The sequence below is a fragment of the Aquarana catesbeiana genome, linkage group LG05 (genome assembly GCF_042186555.1).
Source record: "Aquarana catesbeiana isolate 2022-GZ linkage group LG05, ASM4218655v1, whole genome shotgun sequence".
In the NCBI taxonomy this organism is placed as follows: domain Eukaryota; kingdom Metazoa; phylum Chordata; class Amphibia; order Anura; family Ranidae; genus Aquarana; species Aquarana catesbeiana.
In genome coordinates this window covers 367,553,212-367,571,120 of record NC_133328.1, presented here as the reverse complement: position 1 = coordinate 367,571,120, position 17,909 = coordinate 367,553,212, and the positions used below count along the sequence as shown (strand labels likewise).

Here is a 17,909-nt window from a genome sequence, read left to right as displayed (position 1 = left end):
CTGCAGTTTGGAGACCACTGCTCTAATAGACTAAATAATTCTGGAAATGTGTTTCAGTATGTGTCCCAGCTACAAAACTTGGTTACTGTTATGCCGTGTACACATGAGCGGACTTTTCAACCGGACTGGTCCGACGGACTTTCGGCGGACTTCCAATGGACTTTCCCAACGAACGCACTTGGCTACACACGATCACACCAAAGTCCGACGGATTCGTACGTGATTACGTACGACTGGACTAAAATAAGGATGTTGATAGCCAGTAGCCAATAGCTGCCCTAGCGTCGGTTTTCATCCGTCAGACTAGCAAACAGACGAGCGGACTTTTCGATAGGAACTGGGTCCGGCGGAGTTCCGACGTAAAGATTTGAAACATGTTCCAAATCTAAAGTCTATCAGATTTTCGACCGAAAAAGTTCGCTGCAAGTCCAATGAAGCCCACACATGGTCGAATTGTCTGCCGGACTCGGTCCGTCGGACCAGTCCGGTCGAAAAGTCCGCTCGTGTGTACGCGGCATTATAGTGCAAAAGGGAAATTATAATGACTCTACTGCTTCTCACTAAACATCTAAACAATGGTTCCCTTCATGATTATGAGTACTTACCATACTTGAATACATACCACTTCGGTGGGCATGCGATTTTAACTCCTATGTCTTCCAGTGCTGCAACCTTTCTGCAAAAACTTTAACATCTGACTTTTCCAGGACTGTTGAATGCCTGTGTCTCCCTCTACATGCTGTGGTTCCTCCCACAAGCTCCTACATCACTGCTGAGTCCTGAAGTGACATAAGGGTGAGAGGAAAGAGAGTGCAAGGCACGGGACCAAGCATTTAACACTCCTGGAAGCAGGTGCAGGATGTTGTAGCTTCCCTGGACGCAGCAGTATTATATGAGGTGGGGGAGGTGAGTTTCTGCCAGTACAAGCTGACAGGAATAGCAACAGCAGCATCACTACTCCTGTCAGGTTAGTGCTGGAAGTGTCAAGCCAAATCTGAACAGAATGAAAGAGCCAGGATTTATTTTTTTTTGGGGGGGGGGGGGTTGGGAACACAGTTTGGCATCTTTGCCCTGGGCACTAGATAATCTTGTCTTGGAAGTGTTGAACACTGAATATTTTCCCAGAGGCTGCAGCGCCGAATGCAAGAGCAGTTTAGAATCTGCACCCGCCAAAGAGATATAGTAAGTATACAGAGTCTTCTATTGTAGGGAGCTATTGATTTTGAGGGAGGTGAGATAATCCCTTTAAGTAGCACTTATTGACCAGCTTACTATTAAACACCACCATGGATTTGTCTAATTCCATCCAATACAATAGTATGACTATTCACACGTCAATTTTTTTCCCCCGTTAAAGGTTTACTTAAATAATATGCTTATACGTCACACCTATCTAAACATCTGATAATACATGATTTATGACTTGCTTCGCAGAATGAACAAAGTAAAATATTGATCCAAGAACAATGGGTGACTGTCTTTATAGACTTCTGTAATTTATGACAGGACAAACACAAGCACACTTAAAATTTGTAATTGCAATTTTAAGGGGAAGAATATCTGCCAGCAAAAAGTATGTTCCTAGTAATATTATGACGAATGAAGAAGAGAAAAGGGTGATCAGCTTTGAATTCCTCTTCGGGTAGCAGGCACATCATCATGATCATGCTAGCAGTAGCAGCAGCTGCCTCTGTGCCTTCTTCATTCACCTCCACAAATGTCTTGTGGACAACCTCAGACAAGAAAAGATTTTGGGATCCCGACATTCCTGAGAGGTCTGCACTTCCTGCATTAAAGATATCCACCATTCCTAGTGTAGATAATACAGGTTTCAGCTTGTACTCATCTTCCAGTTTGAACTTTGGCAGGTGTACATGGACATCAATGCGACTCATATGTTCTGGTTGTGTCCACTCCTGGAACTTTTCAACAGTCAGCTCCCTTTCAAGCTACAAAATACAAATTTGTGTAACAATAGAAGATCTGGGTTTCCAATAAAAATGACAACTACTATAATTTAAAATATAAAAATAAGCATGTCACCAGTAAATATAATCAATATGTGAAGCCAGAGAATGCTGGTGTAGTAAGATAATTACCATGTCTGTTGTGTACTTAACTGACCATACACATTAAAATCTGTATTGTACAATCTTTTATATTTACCAACAACTGGATAGTGCAAAGGCCAACTTGATTGGGTAGATTTTAAATAGACTGTTCTATTAAACTTTTTCGATGTTTAAAAGATTGTACATATTTTGTACATTCACATATATTGTAAAGTGAGGCCAAGGATAGGTTTTTTTTATGAAAGCATGCAATCCTCATTAAAGGATCGGTCAACCAAACGTTATGTCAACAGTTTAACAATGTCTTATACTGCTCTAATCACAACCTGTTCACCGACTGTGGAGTCTTAGTCAGGAGGGCTAGCAAATGGGGCAGATGCAGCTAGGTGGGCTGGTAGTGCTTGAAGAGGTGGTGCTGGGATCAGCAGCCACAGGCATAGGACAGCTGAGCACTGGGACTTCTTTTTTTCCTACACGAGCAAAGGGGCTCGTGGTCCCTGCCTGTAGAGGGCATTTGCTACAGATCTAACTGAGCCTTTGTTGGATCAACCAAACAGTGCCAGCTGGTTCTGGGAGTTTTAGTTCTACAAGCAAGATTGTGCTGGAGGTAGGAGAAGTGTATATACAGTATCTCACAAAAGTGAGTACATCCCTCACATTTTTGTAAATATTTTATTATATCGTTTCATGTAACAACACTGAAGAAATTACACTTTGCTACAATATAAAGTAGTGAGTGTACAGCTTGTATAACAGTGTCAATTTGCTGTCCCCTCAAAATAGCTCAACACACAGCCATGAATTTCTAAACCGCTGGCAACACAAGTGAGTACACCCCTAAGTGAAAATGTCCAAATTGGACTCATTAGCTATTTTCCCTCCCCGGTGTCATGTGACTCGTTAGTGTTACGAGGTCTTAGGTGTGAATGTGGAGCAGGTGTGTTAAATTTGGTGTTATAGCTTTCACTTTCTCATACTAGTCGCTGGGAGTTCAACATGGCACCTCATGGCAAAGATCTCTCTGAGGATCTGAAAAAAATAATTGTTGCTAGATAGTCTAAGCTATAAGAAGATTGCCAAGACCCTGAAACTGAACTGCAGCACAGTGGCCAAGACCATACAGTGGTTTAACAGGACAGGTTCCACTAACAACAGGCCTCGCCTTGGTCGACCAAAGAAGTTGAGTGCACATGCTCAGCGTCATATCCAGAGGTTGTCTTTGGGAAACAGACGTACGAGTGCTGCCAGCATTGCTGCAGAGGTTGAAGGGGTGGGGGGTCAGCCTGTCAGTGCTCAGACCATACGCCACACACTGCATCAAATTGGTCTGCATGGCTGTCGTCCCAGAAGCAAGTCTCTCCTAAAGATGATGCACAAGAAAACCCGCACACAGTTTGCTGAAGACAAGCAGACTAAGGACATAGATTACTGGAACCATGTCCTATGGTCTGATGAGACCAAGATAAACTTATTTGGTTCAGCTGATGTCAATCGTGTGTGGCGGCAACCAGGTGAGGAGTACAAAGACAAGTGTGTCTTGCCTATAGTCAAGCATGGTGGTGGGAATGTCATGGTCTGGGGCTGCACGAGTGCTGCCAGCACTGGGGAGCTACAGTTCATTGAGGGAACCATATATGCCAACATGTACTGTGACATATTGAAGCAGAGCATGATCCCCTCCCTTTGGAGACTGGGCCGCAGGGCAGTATTCCAACAAGATAACGACCCCAAACACATCTCCAAGATGACCACTGCCTTGCTAAAGAAGCTAAGGGTAAAGGCGATGAACTGGCCAAGCATGTCTGCAGATCTAAACCCTATTGAGCAGCTGTGAGACATCCTCAAACGGAAGGTGGAGGAGCGCAAGGTCTCTAACATCCACCAGCTTTGTGATGTCGTCATGGAGGAGTGGAAGAGGACTCCAGTGGCAACCTGTGAAGCTCTGGTGAATCCCATGCCCAAGAGGGTTAAGGCAGTGCTGGAAAATTATGGTGGTCACACAAAATATTGACACTTTGAGCCCAGTTTGGACATTTTCACTCAGGGGTGTACTCACTTTTGTTGCCAGCGGCTTAGACATTAAAAGGCTGTGTGTTAAGTTATTTTGAGGGGACAGCAAATTTACACTGTTATACAAACTGTACACTCACTACTTTACATTGTGGATAAGTGTCATTTCTTCAGTGTTGTCACATGTAAAGATGTAATAAAATATTTACAAAAATGTGAGGGGTGTACTCACTTTTGTGAGATACTGTATATTGTACATTCACATTAGTCCCTGCCCACAAGGAGCTTACAATCTAAGGTCCCTATATCATATACACATACTAGGGCCAATTAGACAGGAGCCAATTAACCTACCAGCATGCCTTTGGAGTGTGGGAGAAAACCGGACTACCCAGACAAAACCCACACAGGGAGAATATGCAAACTCAAGGCAGATAGTGTCGTGGTTGGAATTCCAACCAACCACCCTAGTGCTGCTGGGCAGAAGTGCTAACCACTTAAGCACTGTGCTGGAATACAAATCCAAGATAAGTACAAATTTCTGCCATGTTCTTCAGTGCTATAGTGCTATCTGTGCCCTAGTGGGGAAAATGACCTTCCTCTTCTGTTTTGAAGACAAAAGGTCACAGGGACAAGCTGTGTTGAGACATTTTTGCAATGGGGACATAAGCATTACTTATCTAAACAGAATACATTGTGAAATTTGTGAACAAAAAACACAGCACCTAACCATGGTCATATTCGCCTAGTTGCAGATGAATTTTTACTACAGAATCAGTTACTATCTTTATATATCCAATCATAAATCTTTTGTTTTGATGGTGTAACACTACTATTAGTATTATGGGGCGTACACACGGTCGGACTTTTCAGCTACAAAAGTCCGACAGCCCGTCCGACAAACTTTCGACGGACTTTTGGTGGACTTGCGGCGGACTTTCTAACGAACGGACTTGCCTACATATGATCACACAAAAGTCAGATGGATTCGTACGTGATGACGTACACCGGACGTTGATAGCCAGTAGCTGCCCTAGCGTGGGTTTTTGTCCGTCGAACTAGCATACAGACGAGCGGATTTCTGGGTCCGGCGGAGTTACGACGTAAAGATTTGAAGCAAGTTCCAAATCTAAAGTCTGTCAGATTTGCAACTGGAAAAGTCCGCTGAAAGTCCGGGGAAGCCCACACACGATCGGATTGTCCGTCGGCGTCCGTCAGACTTTTGTAGCCGAAAAGTCCAACCGTGTGTACGCCCCATTACTCTCTTATTACTGCAAGCCATCCAAAAATGAATCCATGGAAATCTTCTGGTATGTGTCCCATTTTGCCTGCTTAAAGCAGACCTGATACAGATACATTCTTTTTATTTTTATTTTACTGTAAGTGCATGCTTAATGTGTAAGCACAATACTTATAGGTATTTATTGTCTCTCAGATCACAGTACTCCTGCTTACAATGCCTTCATCTTCCCCTCTCTCAAGAAGGACAGCACCATCTTTGCCAAGCATCATCAGGAGTCTTCGTTTATTTAATGGACTGAGATTCTGGTCCAGAGATGACAATCATATAAATCATGATGCCAAGTAATAGTGTGAATGCCTTGGAATTCTCTGGGAAATCGTTCCTTCTGCTTTCCTTCCAGCCTTCTGAAACTTTCAAGCCTAGGGAATATTACTTGACCAAAGATCATGGACTGCTTTTTAAAGTGATTGTAAAGCTTAGTGGGTTTTTTTTAGATTAAAATAATAAATATGTCAACCTTAACTGCTCTGTGCAATGGTTGTGTACAGAGCAGCCCCGACCCCCCGCCAGCGCTCCTGGCTCATCCTTCCCGCCGACAGCCCCTTAGCAAACTGCTTGCTATGGGGGCACTCATGCATGCTTGCTCCCGAGCCCTGCTCCAAAAGACACACAGACCATGGCTCAGCCCCACTCTCTTGTCACTGGCTCTGATTGACAGCAGCAGGAGCCAATGGCTGTATCTGATCCAATGAGGTGCAAGAAAGCTGAGGGAGCCTCAGCTCTCATGAGCATCACTGGATCGAGATCGGGCTCAGGTATATATTTGGGGGGGCTGAGGGGTAGCTGCATGCAGAGGCATGCGGATCAGAACTTAACCCCAGGAATCTCTCAACATGCACATTAAAGTAAAACACCACGCCCCCCTCCCCCCCTTCCCCACACACACTTTGCAAGGATTTATGGCTTGTTTCTCTAGAGCAGTGGTTCTCAACTCCTGTCCTCAGGGCCCACTAACAGGCCAGGTTTGCAAGATAACTGAAATACATGACAGGTGATATCATTTGCTGCTCAGTGATTGCAGTATTCTAGTCTGCATCTCCCCAAGGTATTACCTAAATTCTGGCCTGTTAGTGGGTCCTGAGGACCGGAGCTGAGAACCACTGCTCTAGAGGGATTGAAATAAGAACAATACCTAACATATTTTTCACTCTTCTGGCAGCCACTTCTCTTTCTGATGCTCATGTTAAGTGGATAAGCCCTTGATACCCTCATATACAATGCAGGACTGATTGTTCTGCATAGTACCCAAAGATGTTGGAGTGGTAGTGACCAGTTGAGCGTCAAAAAGGAGTGGCTTTGCGGGTCAGCAAGAAGGAAACCCTACAAAGCAAGGAATAAGTATTTCTGCCTTTTTCTATCCTCCTGTCTTAAGATAGTGTACAGAAAGTTGTTCCCTTCTTGAAGCTTTGTTCAGTGCTGTTGTATTTATTCTTCCTTCACTATTGAGTCATTGACACAGAATGAGTATATGCATATTCATTGACTCAACACCTAATATACACATACTTGTTCTGGGTGAGTGGCTCAACAAGTAGTAAAGGAAGGATAACAACCTTTGAGTTTGCTAAAGAAAGTCAGAATTGATAGTTCCTATACTTCTTTGTTCTCATCTTTTTTTTCCTGACAGGTTTCTTTTAGACTGTAGCAGAATAAAAAACGATTATCTAGTAATGTGGATGGCCTATTCCTTATGTTAATGCTTGTTGGGCGCTTTGCTCTTTTATCCTAAATTTACATTTTGTGAAGCTTTCTATGGACTGGTGGAAGAATATAATTAAACCAAACCCATGCACAGAACTAAAAGGAAATGATCTGAAGTTTTTAACCCACTGGATCATTTTTTAAGTCTTTGGTTTTGTAGAATTATACTTTGCATTCTTTTTCCACCATTTACTGGCCAACTATCTACCAAAACAATTGACATAGTTACTTATGAGTATATTTACCTTTTGTAACCCAGTGGTATCATCATCAATGCTGTCAGGCAATATAATAATCATACTGAGTTCATCATCCACATATGGAAGCTCTACGATACGACAGTTAATTTCTGGGACATAGTTGAAGGGAAACTTTTTCTTCTGATACATCATTTTTACTGTCTTCTGCTCATTCTAGGGGAAAGAAATAAAATATATAATAAATGTTATTCATTAAAACACTAGGAACTAATTTTGAACGCAAATAAGTATTTTAAAACCAGAAGTATATGGAAAAAATAATGTTATCTAAAACATCAAAATTCATTACTCACTTTATCCTCCACCCCCCTCTAAAACACTGATACGACGCATTTGTACAGCCACTACTTGCCATCTTCCCCGGTATAACTAAGTCTTATAGGCCTTAAGTGGACCTGTATTGATGTCATCCCATGTAAACTGGTGAGTGGGGTCCTGCAAGTTTACTTGATGAAGGGAGCGAAAGTCAAAACGGAAATCAACACATCTAGAGTGACTCGGACAAATGCATCTATTGATACTATGCAAGTAGATATGTGAAATGGAAAAGACCTATATTGAGCTATTATTTTGGATATGTTTGTGACATACAGTACATGCTGTGATGAAGCAAATATGGAAGATGTTTTCTATTTAAATAAGGATATATAGATATACAGTATACTGCATATGTATGCGTGTGCTGGTATATAAGAAGGGATTTGATTCTAGTTACAATAAAAGTTATTTCATGAAAAAATAAAATATAACATTTTCAGATATGCATATTTGTGGCTTCCAATTAATCCAAGGATTGTTTAGCAGTGTATTAAAAAAAAAAAAGAAGTAAAAAAGGACTGCGCTCACAACAAGAAAACTAACAGGAGACAGAGCCTTGTGCCATTAGTTTTGATAAACAACATAAAAATAAAACAAATTATAAATTAATTACAAATTATATGAAATAAATCCTATATGTCATAAGTGATTCATGGGTTCCATACTACACATTTACATACATATACACTAAATATTTGTGCATAAAGTGCAACCAATGATAATATCAAACAGTGCACATGTGCAAATATAACTAAAAAAATATATAAAAATAAATAAATCCAATGTGTCATGCGTTTAGTGCAAAGCATGTACAGTGCCTTGAAAAAGTATTCACACCCCTTGAAATTTTACACATTTTGTCATGTTACAATCAAAAACATAAATGTATTTTATTGGGATTTTATGTGATAGACCAACAGAAAGCGGCACATAATTGTGAAGTGGAAGGAAAATGATAAATGTTTTTCAATTTTTTTTACAAATAAATATGTGAAAAGTGTGGCATGCATTTGTATTGTGTGCAATTTCATCTCAGTGTGTTCTGTGAAACCCCAGAGGTTTTTTAGAGAACCTTAGTGAAACAAACAGCATCATGAAGGCCAAGTAACACCAGACAGGTCAAGGATAAAGTTGGGGAGAAGTTTAAAGCAAAGTTAGGTTATAAAAAAAATATCCCAAGCTTTCCACATCTCACAGAGCACTGTTCAATCCATGATCTGAAAATGGAAAGAGTATGGAACAACTTCAAACCTAACAAGACATGGCCGGGCAAGGATAGCATTGATCGGAGAAGCAGCCAAGCAGCAGAGGCCCATGGTAACTCTGGAGGAGCTGCAGAGATCCAAACCTCAGGTGGGAGAATCTGTCCACAGGACAACTATTAGTCGTATACTCCACAAATCTGGCCTTTACGGAAGAGTGGCAAAAAGAAGTGTTGCTAATCTGTATATGGCTAAATGGGAGGTCGAGGGTATCCTGTACAATAGGGATCCTGGCATTATACTATACAGACGTTTTATTGATGACCTGTTAATTATTTGGAAGGGCAACGTGGTTTCTTTGGAAGAGATATTACAGACAATGAATGATAATGATCAGAATATCAACCTGACATGGAACAACAATAAAGATATGATACACTTTTTAGATCTGGAAATTTGTAATACTCCACAAGGTATAGAGACAAGAACATATTTCAAGGCGATCGACCATGACTCTTATATCCCCACCATGAGCTGCCATTTTAGACCTTGGTTGGATAAAATCCCACATGGCCAATATATGAGAATAAAGAAAAATTGTACACAAGAAGCAGACTTTGAGCTACAATCACAACAGCTGACCAACATGTTCAAACAAAAGGGATATCGAGATGACTTCCTAGAAAAAGAGAGACATAAAATCAAAAGTATGAATAGAGGAGATCTTCTTAAGGATAGTACCAGAAATATTAGCTCCAACAAAAACATGGGCACATGTATTGTCCTGGATTTTAATCTGCAGAGTAAGGAAGTAGAGAAAATTATCTCTAAATATTGGAATGTCCTGAAACAAGATGTTCATCTCAAAGGGGACCTGTCAGAAACACCCAATATTGTATATAAAAGAGCACCCAACTTAAGTGATAGACTGGTGCATAATGTGGTGGAACCACCTCCCCCTAAACCCAAAATGTTTTGGGACATTAAGGGTTTCCACAGTTGTGGACACTGTTACAGTTGCACTAGGGTACCGATGAATACCAGGAAAGTAAAAGAAATTGCTAACCCACAAAATAATCGAGTGTACACCATTAGGGACTTCATTTCGTGTGACACTGTGGGTGTAGTTTACGCAGTTGAATGTCCATGCAATTTGACCTATGTGGGAACAACTATAAGGGCATTGAAGAACGTTTAGAGGAACATGTGAGGAATATCGGGTAGGGGTTTGATAAGCACTTTTTATCTGTGCATTTTAGGGATGTACATAACAAAAGCACAAATGGTATGCAATTTTGGGGCATTGAGGCACCCAAATGCCACTGGAGAGGATTAAATTATGTGAGGGACATCAGTAAGTGAGAATCATGGTGGATACACCAGTTAGGTTCTCTCGCCCCTGGGGGGTTGAATAAAGAATTTGACCTAAAGTGTTTTTTAAGTAATTATTAGATTTTAGAATTATTGACATACAGTGGGGATGGAAAGCATTCAGACCCCCTTACATTTTTCACTCTTTGTTATATTGCAGCCATTTGCTAAAATCATTTAAGTTCATTTTTTTTCCTCATGAATGTACACACAGCACCCCATATTGAAAGAAAAACACAGAATTGTTGACATTTTTGCAGATTTATTAAAAAATAAAAACTGAAATATCACATGGTCCTAAGTATTCAGACCCTTTGCTCAGTATTTAGTAGAAGCACCCTTTTGATCTAATAAAGCCACGAGTCCTTTTGGGAAAGATGCAACAAGTTTTTCACACCTGGATTTGGGGATCCTCTGCCATTCCTCCTTGCAGATCCTCTCCAGTTCTGTCAGGTTGGATGGTAAACGTTGGTGGACAGCCATTTTTAGGTCTCTCCAGAGATGCTCAATTGGGTGTAAGTCAGGGCTCTGGCTGGGCCATTCAAGAACAGTCACGGAGTTGTTGTGAAGCCGCTCCTTCATTATTTTAGCTGTGTGCTTAGGGTCATTGTCTTGTTGCAAGGTAAACCTTCGGCCCAGTCTGAGGTCCTGAGCACTCTGTAGCAGGTTTTCGTCCAGGATATCCCTGTACTTGGCCGCATTCATCTTTCCCTCAATTGCAACCAGTCGTCCTGTCCCTGCAGCTGAAAAACACCCCAACAGCATGATGCTACCACCACCATGCTTCACTGTTGGGACTGTATTGGACAGGTGATGAGCGGTGCCTGGTTTTCTCCACACATACCGCTTAGAATTAAGGCCAAAAAGTTCTATCTTGGTCTCATCAGACCAGAGAATCCTTCAGGTGTTTTTTTAGCAAACTCCATGCGGACTTTCATGTGTCTTGCACTGAGGAGAGGTTCCCGTCGGGCCACTCTGTCATAAAGCCCCGATTGGTGGAGGGCTGCAGTGATGGTTGACTTTCTACAACTTTCTCCCATCTCCCGACTGCATCTCTGGAGCTCAGCCACAGTGATCTTTGGGTTCTTCTTTACCTCTCTCACCAAGGCTCTTCTCCCCCGATAGCTCAGTTTGGCCGGATGGCCAGCTCTAGGAAGGGTTCTGGTCATCCCAAACGTCTTCCATTTAAGGATTATGGAGGCCACTGTGCTCTTAGGAACCTTAAGTGCAGCAGAAATTTTTTTGTAACCTTGACCAGATCTGTGACTTGCCACAATTCTGTCTCTGAGCTCTTCAGGCAGTTCCTTTGACCTCATGATTCTCATTTGCTCTGACATGCACTGTGAGCTGTAAGGTCTTATATAGACAGGTGTGTGGTTTTCCTACTCAAGTCCAATCAGTATAATCAAACACAGCTGGACTCAAATGAAGGTGTAGAACCATCTTATTTGCTCAAAAAAAATGTTTTATCACTATATGAATGCACATTGTCACTTTATTATTTGGCTATTAAGCACATGTAATTTTATATATTTTTCATTATATATTTTATACATTATTATTGCCACGGTGTAGAGGACAACAACCGTAAACATACAGCCAGGGCTACAATGGAATGGTTTAGATCAAAGCATAATTATGTGTTAGAATGGCCCAGTCAAAGTCCAGACCTGAATCTAATTGAGAATCTGTGGCAAGACTTGAAAATTGCTTTTCACAGACGCTCTCCATCCAATCTTACAAAGCTTGAGCTATTTTGCAAAGAAGAATGGGCAAAAACTCTCACTCTCTAGATGTGCAAAGCTGGTAGAGACCTCCCCAAAAAGACTTGCAGCTGTAACTGCAGCAAAACGTGATTCTACATACAGGGGCTCTGAATACAAATGCATGCCACACTTTTCACATATTTATTTGTAAAAAAAATTGAAAACCATTTGTCATTTTCCTTCCACTACACAATTATGTGCCACTTTGTGTTGGTCTATCACAAAAAATCCCAAGAAAATACATTTACGTTTTTGGTTGTAACATGACAAAATGTGGAAATTTTCAAGCTTAAATTGCAATATCAACTGTGCATAAGGTGCAACCTATTGTAGTGACTAAAAACACACATGACAATATAGCTTAAAAAAAGAAGAAAGTGAACATACATAGCAAAGTCCAAATTGTGACAAAAAAATGTCCACCACTTCTGTGAAAATAACAATCCAGCAAAAGATCATTCCAAGCAGTCCTCGCTCTGAATATGAAGTAAGCCCCAATGGAAACGGCTTACCCCAACACCACCACTCCGATTAGAGTGGTTATGATAAGCCTGTTTGCATTAGTCATCCAGCACAACTCCTCCTTGGCACATCAGATGTTGAAACCCTGGCTCACAGTTATAACCACCATATATGGATAAGAGAAATAAACATGCTCACAATAGTTTGAATCCATACAACCTATTTATTGTTAAAACTGTGAAAAGAAATCTTAAGCGCTTCTCAAAAGTTCAAGCCAACAGCTGTTCTGCATCATCACTTAAGTCGGCTTTGCCGACCTGAACCGTTATTGGCTTGGAATGTTGAGAAGGGCTTAAAGCAGAGCTACGCTGCATCTGAGCACCACCAACAAAAAATGCTATTTAATGCATTTTTAATATTCAGAGAAAACTCACCCTTCCATCCATGTCTAGAAGCTTTATATTGATGAGAAATTACTTTGTAAAAAAAAAAAACCCTAGCAATTCTGTCTGTGGTCATCTTGAGTAGGGATGACCCGAACAACCCCCGGTTCGGTTCGCACCAGAACCTGCGAACGGACCGAAAGTTCGTGCAAACTTTAGAACCCTATTAAAGTCTATGGGACTCGAACGTTTGAAATCAAAAGTGCTAATTTTAAAGGCTAATATGCAAGTTATTGTCCTAAAAAGGATTTGGGGACCCGGGTCCTGCCCCAGGGGACATGTATCAATGCAAAAAAAAGTTTTAAAAACGGCCATTTTTTCGGGAGCAGTGATTTCAATGATGCTTAAAGTGAAAAAAAAAAGTGAAATATTCCTTTAAATATCGTACCTGGGGGGTGTCTAAAGTATGCCTGTAAAGTGGCGCGTGTTTCCCGTGCTTAGAACAGTCCCTGCACAAAATTACATTTTTTAAGGAATAGAAGTCATTTAAAACTGCTTGCGGCTTTAATGGAATGTCGGGTCCCGGCAATATGGATGAAAATCAGTGAGACAAACGGCATGGGTACCCCCCACCCCCCATTACATTACCAGGCCCTTTGGGTCTTGTATGAATATTAAGGGGAACCCCGCACCGAAATTTAAAAAAATGTAAGGCGTGGGGCCCCCAGGCCCCATATACTCTGAACAGCAGTATACAGGCGGTGCAAACAAGACAGGGACTGTAGGTTTGTTGTTAAAGCGGGGGTCCACCCACACCGCCAAAAAAAAAAAAAATATTAAAAGCCAGCAGCTACAAATACTGCAGCTGCTGACTTTTAATACATGGCCACTTACCTGTTCCAGGATCCAGCGATGTCGGCAGGGGACGCCGAGAACCCGCTCGGTTCTCGGCAGCTGCCGCCGCCATCCTAGGTGAGGGAATCAGGAAGTGAAGCGTTGCGGCTTCACTTCCCGGTTCCCTACTGCACATGCGCGAGTCGCGCTGCGCGTCCCAAGTGGTCCCCGCTCTCCCCTGGGAGCTGTGTGTTCCCAGGAGACAGCGCGGTGGGGACAGGAAGTGGAGTAGACTCCCATGGGAGTCTATGCCGGAAGTGGTTGCAAATACCTGTCTTAGACAGGTATCTGCACCCCCCTCCCCCCTGAAAGGTGCCAAATGTGACACCGGAGGGGGGGAGGGTTCCGAAAAGCTGAAGTTCCATTTTTGTGTGGAACTCCGCTTTAAGTAGAATTTGCTTGTAATTTTGAACTGCTACATTTTTAAAGTGTAGCTCCAGCCAAAAAATCTATTTTTAAGCTTTTTGGAAAACATAGGGAAGGGTTATCACCCCTGTAACATTTGTTTTGCTGTCTGTGCACCTCTTCAGAAGATTTCACCTCACTTTCTGTCCCAATGACAAATGTATTTGAAAATTTTTTTTTTTTTTTAGTGAAACAAGGATGGGTGATAAAGCATCAGTGAAGAGGAGACACGTTTTTCCCATATTAACATTTACAGGAGAGAATTTCCCTTCCTAGGGGTAGATTTCATCTCACTTCCTGTTGTCTCCTTCCGTTTGCAAGTAGGAGTCGTTTGTAAGTTGGATGTTGGAAAGTAGGGGCCTGCCCTATATACTCTGCAGAAATTGGGGCCTTAGGTTGCCACAACACTGTAAGCCCTCACAGTTACTCTTGGTGGGTGCAGGAACGGACCGTGCTGAGAAATATTAGATCAAAAATTGTAATTACATGCCATTGTTGAACAGTAGTGGAAAAATTGGTCTTTTGGTGGTGGTGGTGCTGGTGCCACAATACTGTAAGTCCTCACAGTTACTCTTGGTGGGTGCTGGAACGGGCCCTGCTGTGAAATAGTAGATCAAGAATTGTAATTACATGCACCTGTTGAACAGGGGCAGAAAAATTGGGCCTTTGGTGGTGGTGGTTTTTGCCACAACACTGTAAGCCCTCACAGTTACACTTGCTGGGCGCAGGAATGGGCCCTGCTGTGAAATATTGGATCAAAATTTGTAATTACATGTCCCTGTTGAACAGGGGCAGAAAAATTGGGCCTTAGGCACTGGTGCCACAACACTGCAACCCCTCACAGATGCTATAGTTGGAGCGCAGGAATGAGCCCTGCTGCAAAGTATTGCATCAAAAATTGTAATTATACGCCCCTGTTAAACAGGGGCTGAAAAATTGGGCCTTGGGCACTGGTGCTGGTTCCACAACACTGCAACCCCTCACAGATACTCTAGTTGGAGTGCAGGAATGAGCCCTGCTGCAAACTATTGCATCAAAAATTGTATTTACATGCCCCTGTTAAACAGGGGCAGAAAAATTGCCACAACACTGCAACCCCTCACAGATGCTATAGTTGGAGCGCAGGAATGAGCAATGCTGCAAAGTATTGCATCAAAAATTGTAATTATACGCCCCTGTTAAACAGGGCCAGAAAAATTGGGCCTTGGCCACTGGTGGCGGTGCCCAGAACCAAAAATGTTCTTACAAGCTATCAGCATGAAAATTGAGGACGAAGGAGATTGTGACTCAGCATAACAGGATAGTCATTCAGCATCAGCATAGGCAGTCTTGAAGAGATCTCACATTAAAAATCAATCGCTTACATCAGCATCAGGTGCTTGGTAGCTGGTGATCCAAGACTGATTCATTTTTATGAAGGTCAGCCAATTGACCGATTCGGTGGACAGGCACACCCTGTGATCGGTTACAAAGCCTCCAGCAGTACTGAATGTGCGTTCCGAAAGAACGCTGGATGCAGGACGGGCCAGTAGCTCAATTGCAAACTGTGCAAGCTCTGGCCACTGATCAATCCATAAGACCCAGTAACCCAGAGGATTTTCGGTGGGAAAAGTGTCCAAGTCTGACTTTACCCTTAGGTAATCCTGCACCATGTGCTGAACGCATCGGTCAGACGGCCACCTTCTCCACCGCTCCTTCTGTGACTGACCGAAGCCTCACCAACACGTTGTCCAGGAGGACCAGGAAATTGTAAACTCTGGAAACGCGTTGCACAAACCTTTCTGCAAGGCCTCCTGAAGATGTTTCATCCTCTGCTCCCTCTGCGACGGCAAGATAAGGTCTGTAACCTTACCCTTGTAACGTGGATCAAGGAGGGTTGCCAGCCAGTAATCATCCCTCCCTTTGATACCACGAATACAAGTATCCTTCCGCAGGCTTTGCAGGATCAGGAAGGCCATGCAGCGTAGGTTTGCTGAGGCATTCGGTCCAGAGTCCTCTGGGTCACAAAGGACGACATGATCAGCAGCCACCTCCTCCCAGCCACGTACAAGTCCATGGGTTTCTTCAGACTGTAAATGATCCCTTGAAGACTGCTGCTGATGCTGAGTGCCAGGCTCCATATCTATGCTGACACAATCCTCCTCCTCCCTCCTCCTCGTCCTCTTCCTGTGTGATCGGCGGGCACGCAGGAACACTGTCTGGATAAAGGGGGCCTTGAGAGGTAAGGAAGTCCTCCCTCTTCCTCCCTCTGTTCTGCCTCAAGTGCCCTGTCCATTATTTCACACAGTGTGCTCCAACAGGTGGACAAGAAGGACAGTGTCACTGATGCATGCACTGTCACTGCTCACCATCCTCGTGGCCTCCTCAAATCGTGACAGGACAGTGCATGCATCCCTGATTATATCCCACTGGTGTGGGGAAAAAACCAAGGTCCCCTGACCCTGTCCTGATGCCATAGTCGCATAGGTACTCATTGATGGCCCTCTGCTGCATGTGCAGCCACTGCAGCATGGCCCAGGTTGAGTTCCACCTGGTGGGCATGTCACAGATTAGGCGGTTCTTGGGCAGGTTAAATTCCTTTTGGAGGTCAGCCAGCTGATCACTGGCATTATATGACCTGTGGAAATGCACACAGAGACATCCTGTAAGCCCGGGTACCTGCCCAAGAACCGCTGCACCACCGAGTTAAGGACGTGAGCCAAACAGGGCACATGAGTCAGTTGTCCCTGTCGGAGGGCGGAGAGGAGGTTGGTGCCATTGTCCCAAACCACCATACCTGGCTTAAGCTGGTCTGGCGTCAACCACCTCTGAACCTGCCCCTACAGAGCTGACAGAATCTCTGCCCCAGTGTGGCTCCTGTCCCCCAAGCACACCAGCCCAAGCACCGCATGGCATCTTTTTGCCTGCGTGCTTGCATAGCCCCTTGAATGCCTACGGAGCACTGCTGGTTCTGAGGACAAATCAGCACAGGAAGAGGCCATGGAGGAAGAAGAAGAGTAGTGGGTGGAGGAGAGAGGTGTGGCAGAATCACCACTAGTAGAATTTTGGAGACGTGGTGGCGGAACAACCTCCAACACTACTGCACCCTGTCCTGCATCCTTCCCAGCTGCCAGAAGAGTCACCCAGTGCACGGTGAAAGATAGGCAACGTCCCTGTCCATGCCTGCTGGACCATGAGTCAGTGGTAATATGCACCTTACCGCTGAACGCCCTGTCCAGCGAGGCCAAGACATTGCCTTCCACATGCCGGTAGAGAGCCAGAATCGCCTTCTGTGAGAAAAAGTGGCATTTGGGAACCTGCCACTGAGGAACCGCACATTCCACAAACTCACGGAAGGGGGCAGAGTCTACCAACTGAAAAGGCAGCAGTTGAAGTGCTAGCAATTTAGCCAAGCTAGCATTCAACTGCTGGGCACGTGGATGGCTGGGAGCGAACTTCTTTCGGCGGTGCAGCAGCTGGGGCAGGGAAATTTGCCTGGTACAATCTGACGTCGGTGTACCGATAGCAGATTGCCCGCAAGTACTTGGCTGTGACACACCTAATTCTACACCTTCATTCCTCTCAGTGCAGGTTTCAGAGAGGAATGAAGGTATAGTGGGGTTGGATATCCCAGCTGATGAGGAGCAAGGAGAGGTCCTCTTTGTTCTTTGGTGTGGGACTTTTAAGTACACTTGCCAATGAACTGCATGGCAGGTTGACATATGTCTAGTCAAGCATGTGGTGCCCAATTGGGTGATGTTTTGGCCACGCGAGATACGCTTG

The 17,909-nt window shown here is 43.5% G+C and overlaps 1 protein-coding gene across 1 annotated transcript in view; it reads right to left on the bottom strand.

Moving 5' to 3' along the window:
* Positions 1 to 1,465: 1,465 nt before the first annotated feature.
* The window catches only part of LOC141144863 (leukocyte elastase inhibitor-like), a 48,691-nt gene continuing 32,247 nt past the window's right edge, over positions 1,466 to 17,909 (bottom strand). The window contains exons 6-7 of the mRNA XM_073630947.1: positions 7,332 to 7,499; positions 1,466 to 1,949 (exon numbers count right to left, since the gene is read on the bottom strand). Of these exons, the coding sequence (XP_073487048.1) occupies positions 1,545 to 1,949; positions 7,332 to 7,499 (573 nt within the window). The 3' untranslated portion in view covers positions 1,466 to 1,544. The remainder of the gene's footprint in view (positions 1,950 to 7,331; positions 7,500 to 17,909) is intronic.